The sequence below is a fragment of the Echinococcus granulosus genome, assembly GCF_000524195.1.
Source record: "Echinococcus granulosus chromosome Unknown EG_S00035, whole genome shotgun sequence".
In the NCBI taxonomy this organism is placed as follows: Eukaryota; Metazoa; Platyhelminthes; class Cestoda; order Cyclophyllidea; family Taeniidae; genus Echinococcus; species Echinococcus granulosus.
Window position 1 is genome coordinate 694,291 of NW_020170415.1, and position 5,901 is coordinate 700,191.

The following is a 5,901-nucleotide window of genomic DNA, read 5'->3' on the forward strand; positions in this document are numbered from 1 at the left end:
AATCCTCCGTTAATAGACACTTCTTATTCAATCCAGCCTACCAAGTCATCATTTCATCTTTATGTTTATAGGTTTCGCTCCTCAGGAATTCGTTTTATCACCTTTCGCCAATTTGGCATCGCCCGCTTCACTACTTACTAATGATAAAGTGTAGAGTGGCTCTTCTCAATAGAAATCCAAATGCAAAAAATGCTACAAACGTAATCTTACATAGCTTTACTGAAATGGAACACTGGCCCAAACCTACCCCTTGTATGGTAGGTCAAAACACTAAACCAAAATTTGACAATTTTATTTTGGCGCAAGAATTAGAGAAGTCGAATGAAAAAAAAACAATTTAATCACCACAATGTCGCAAAGAAAGCATTTGTGATATCATATGATATATGACAAGATCCACCATTGTAACTGAGGGGATTAATTTGAAAGGGCGTTTGTCATTCACGTGGACTTCCGCCTCCACCTTAATTTAAAGCCACAACGAAATTAAATGGGAAGTGTCTGTGAAAATGCTTCTTTTCATCCGAACAAAAGCTGTCTTTAGGCCGTAGGTAAACTATGCAGTGTCACTTTTTTAAAAAGCTGAGAATTTCCTAATGACCATCATTTGAAAAATTTTGATTTTCTGTTTTAACTGTTTTGGTTCCGCGAGCACTGAGTACTCCGCTTTCGTATTTTAGCTAGGCGGAATGGCATCAGGGCCATGGCATTAGCCCTTTAAGCCTACTACACGTCTGTGAAACAATTTCTGTCTCAGTGTTATGTCCTTTTCCTACTTCAGGGAAGATTCGAGCAAACGCATGGGTGTCAGCGGAAAGCAAACCTGATCCTAAAGGACAAGTGTCCTTTCACCCATTGCTGAATGCTAAACCTTAACGTAACAGAAGAAGAACTTATGCTGCGGATGGGGGAATTTGTGGCGATCCCCATTGAGAAGATTGAAAAATAACGCCTACCTTCGGCAACCATCTTGGTCCCGTGTTTTGCATGACTGCTATTAAAAGTTAAAGCAGCATTAGCTGTGGTCGTGATACATCCGGAAAATTGGTTCCGGAGCTGTTCACAGTACCTGTATGAAGATGTTGCTGAAGTTACACATGATGTCTCCTTCAGCTCTTTACCAGCTAGATAGAACTCAGATAGATATGGCTGGGCAGAACTGAATTAAAAAAGCTGTAGGGAGAAATGGACGCAAATCCTTGTCCTCATGAAGTTATTTTATATTTTATTCCTAATTAAATTACTTACCTTTTGGACAAGTGTTCTTACATCTATCGGTGGATATAGGAGGTGGACTTCACATTTCCCTTCCAAAACAGGCCGTAACCCCAGGCGCAGTAGAATTGCCAAGAGGGTTCAGTGACACTGGTACGATTGTATCATGGATGTATTTCTTACATCTCTGACAACATTGTGGTGACCGACGGGGAGAGCAACAAAGGGAAGCGCCGGGGTAGACGCTCAAAATAACATAGAGGGATGTGTAATACTTTTGTAATTCTAGGGTAATTAAGGCTCTGCTTTTGTGCTTCCGCTGGCTAGCATCACCTCCGAGCCATGTCACTAGCCCCCCAGGCCTTCTGTACGTCGGTTATGCATATTATGCCCTAGTATTGTCTCCTTTCGTCTTCGAGGATGTCTCAAGCTTTACATATATTACCACGCAGAGCTCAATTATTTAGCGTTCTAATCTATTAAAATTGAGGAATTAATATTAAAAAGTAGACAATTTTGGTTTTGAAGACATAAATAATCGAAACGCTTGTTTGAAAATTATTTTCGAAGACTCTTGGTTTAAGGAAATTTCACGAATCTCAAGCCGGAGGGATTTGGACCGTCGACGAATCCAAATTGGGCAAATAATTCACCAACATCGAGAGCGTTGTATGCCCAAAACCCGACCATTTATGGAGGAAGGCTTTGAGTGCAATGAAATGGGATGACATCCTTTAACCTAGGAAAGAAGAAGCAGAAAAACAACTAGTTTAAAACATGCATTAAATCATCCAGCTCTCTTTTTGGCTTCGCAGTGTGACAATGTGGGAGGACTACTGAACCACTTTTAAATTCATTTCCTTTTAAACGCTACTGTTTAAAAAATTAGATTTTCTGTCCATTTTAATCTTTGTCGAGTCTTTTCTTCCCTTGATTAACATGGCAACTGGTTGGTGTTTTAAAGGTTACGACCGCTATTAGCACAAACTAATGTAGCACGGTAGAATAGTTAATCTGTGAAACGATTAGTTTCGTCAAATCTGCTTACAAAAAGGGGAGAAAGAACATTCATGTCATGACAATTTTTTAGCAGGGATTCGAGTCACAATATTATTTATCTGATGGGCTGAGTTAGGGAGGAGAGTCGACCTATCACTGTGATATCGCAAGGGCGGTGCGCAGGAGAAATCCTTTCTCGTGACAGGCAAGGTGGTTATCTTGATAACTATAGGAAAAAACCAATTACAGTAGTCAGAAGGAAAAGAAAAACGGGAATATATACATGGTATGCATAATTTATTTAGTATCCTGTCCCTTGGATTAAAATTATCAAAGGTTCAAATCTCCTCGTCTCCTGAATGACGTAGGTGAAGTCAAAATGAAACGCAATGATGAGAACCTTGAAATTCTTTTCCCCACCAATGCCAAAATTCAACTACAGGAGCAGTTTTATGGGTAGGCACAATTAATGTGAAGTCTAATCACATTTATAAGAAATTTGATTTGATCATAAGCACAGGAGTTTCCCGCGTAAAAAATCCACTTGAAATGATTAGTTAAAACGCTAAAATTAATCTAAAATGCGTAATTTTGGATTTAACAGAGAAGTTAATGAAAACAACGTGAAATTGAAGTACCTCTGCTTTTACCATCAACTATCTTGTTATCCTCTCAAGCATATTTTGGAGTTGACGAGCTGCAAAGTGTGTGGAGTAAATGATGCTGAAAGTGATTTAACACCTTTTGGATAGACAGGACTAAATTTTATGAGGAAACTTAATTTAGGTATCCAGATTTATGTATTCTTTTCCTATTTAAATTATACATATTACTGACGTGTTATTTCAGCTCTTTAGACTTACATGAAGACAAAAGCTGTCAAATACTAGGATAGAAAATGTATTGCAGAAGTAGAGGAGAGCCGAGGGGCTGCTGGCGTAGACTCGAGGCCATTTCGTTAGCGGAAATAAAATTGCGGAGACCCAAGTGCCGGAGAATCAAAACGAAAAGATAAACAAGTAATTGAAGCATTACATAAGGCTTCATCGCTTTTTGGCGTCGTACTTGACGGTCACCTTGGTCAGCGTTCCTCATAGACCATTAAAACGTAGCCGACGCACCAGTCATTCAATTTACATGCAAGGGAGCAGATATGTGACTGTGGCGTCACTGATCTCTGTAGATTTCGTCCTGTTTGCGAAATGCATTGGAGGGGAGGGGTGAATTTGCAGTCTTTCTTTTTTTGTCCACCGCTCATCATAAAAATACTGGTCTAAAAGCAGTCATTAAATGGAGGGCGGTGTTTAAGACCATTTCATGGGGCCATGGTTTCACTTCTCCTTTACTTTACGACTTTAATTTTAATTCAATGCTGACTAGCCAAACTTATCTGGTTTCTATTAGGCTAGTAATAAGGTGGAGAAGGTACTGCGAGTTTGCATAATTGATGTTTGCATACAGGTACAGTAGACAGCTCTGGAAGGCACTTTCTTAGACGGCTCAGGGCTACAGTTAGTGCTCTTTTAGTTGTTGACAGCATTCCTGAAGAAAGTGGGATTGAGGAGGTTGCCAAAAGCGGAGGTCACCTGTTCTCCTCCTGTCAGGGATCCTCATTGATTCTCCCATCCGTGGCAAGTGCCCTTCTTTCGTCACGTTAAGACTTGGCAGCCAGGAGTGAAAATCAGGAGAGCTGTCGGTTATGATCGGCTTCGCTTTCCTCTGCTGCCAATGTAGCACCCAAGGACTTACCCGAAGGCGAAAAAAGGGATAATACAAGGACAGAATATGTACTTCAGGCGCATAGAGGGGTTGTGAGGGAGGTACTGACATAGCTCAGAGGCCATGCCACCCACTGGAAGCACAAAATTTGAGCCCTGATTACCCGCCTAATCAAAATGAAGAGTTTAACAAAAGCTCGAAGTGTTACATGTACACTAACGGATGAACAGGGCGTGCACAGCCCTATCTATTGCAATTTTTCATGAAGGAAACATTTTTTCAAGTTCTCGTAGGATCTTTTCTGGCAACACTCACTTTTTGGTCAAAATCTGCATTTGATGAAAAACGCCTTCCACTAGTGCTGCGCTCTATTTCCTGTGAAATCCTCTGAAACTTTGGAAAAGGCATTGCTTTGACAAAAAGTTCGGTGTAAGAATCTTGCTGTCAAGAATATGCTGTTGTGGTTCAATTATTTTTATTAAAGGGAAGTATTTAGGAAATGAGTCAAGTCACTTCGTGGTCGTATCATAATTTTCTATTTTATTCACTGAAAATATTTGCCACAGAGAATCCTTTGATATACTGCAATGCCTACTACCAGTCAGAAATTCTAGCATATTTTTATTCGCCCGATTACCAGAATTGTAATACTTTACTTTAAATGGTTTCACGACACAAAAGAGCTTCCTAGCTGTCGCCAAGATATGCCACTTTGGAAGCGGTTCCTTTGCCAATCTTTAGAAGGGCTGAAGATCCAGCATGATCAGTGCCATTCCAAGGTTTAGTATCACCAGTACAAAGGTAGAATAGAGCCGGGCTCAAAAATGGCACCTGCTGGATCATAATACCAACACATTAAAGTAAATATGCCATTTTTAAAAAATTATTCTAGTAATTTCCGCCTTGGCTCGTCTGCCTTTTCAACGTAACGAGGAGATTCGAACTGAAGCTACTAATATCATAATCCCCAACACACGGTTTGCAATAGTGACAATTAAATGAGAACCTCCTAGTTTCTATAATATTGGTTGCTTGTTTAGGAACAGTAATCTATCTTGCAGGTAAGCTCCCTTTAGTTCTCTCCTTTTCGTAGTGAGAACACATTAATATCTATTAATTTAGGTTTCTTGTGACATAAGTAGGTTTCCAGATAATCATAAAAGAAATAAAGGAGAATTTTATTGCAATCAAATCAAATTTTACTTCACTAGCGCTCATTTATTTTATTTGCAGCGAAAAAGGTGAGTACGGTTTTGATGATCCTTCTAATATGCCTTTACGCAGATTGACTTTTCAGCATCAGATACCTTTCCATTGCGATGATCTTGCAGGATCAAGATTGCTATTGCCTTTTTGTGCGGATTTATAAACGCTACGTCGGAGTTTTCCTCTAGGGCGGATGAATCTGGCAGCAGTGATGTACAGAAGACCTGAGCAACCGGTGATATAAGGTCACAAACAAGTGGGCCGAAGTGAGGGAGTGTGAAAAGGCAAGACAAATGATGTACTACCACATGAGTAATAGGAGCCCACCCTTTTATCAAAGTGGCTTTACCAGTTTTCTAATGCACCAGGTCGCAGAAAGGCAAAAAGATAATATCTTTTACCGTAAGCTATGACAGGCCGTGCGTAAACCACTTCGAGCGTGCCATCCAGTTGTTTCACTTAAACCAACCGACTGTGAAAGGCCGAAGTGACTATAGGGCGTTTCAAACACTTCTCTTAAAAAATTGAGGATTTTTGTCACTTTACATTGCCTTTAAAAGTGATGACATTGTTTGTTTTTGGCGAAATTGACCGCTTTCTCCATTTGACTTCGCATCATCCTCTTCGAAGTAAAGGCACTTCCCAACTTTTTCCATACCTCAGGGGGAGGTAGGATTCTCTCACAGCTTTATATGTGGTGCTAATAAAAAAAATTCGCAGATATCATAGAGCAGATGGAATGACTTGTCTTTTGCATTAGAA

The 5,901-nt window shown here is 40.0% G+C and overlaps 1 protein-coding gene across 1 annotated transcript; it reads left to right on the top strand. All coding sequences in view use genetic code 11, as the record gives it.

Annotated features, from left to right (window-relative positions):
• Positions 1-2,593: 2,593 nt before the first annotated feature.
• On the top strand, positions 2,594-5,367 carry EGR_05093 (hypothetical protein; the record flags this gene model as incomplete). Its single annotated transcript, XM_024494342.1, has 2 exons — positions 2,594-2,670; positions 5,265-5,367. 2 exons carry the CDS (start codon positions 2,594-2,596, stop codon positions 5,365-5,367), a joined length of 180 nt encoding a protein of 59 aa, XP_024351291.1.
• Between the last annotated feature and the right edge of the window lie 534 nt (positions 5,368-5,901).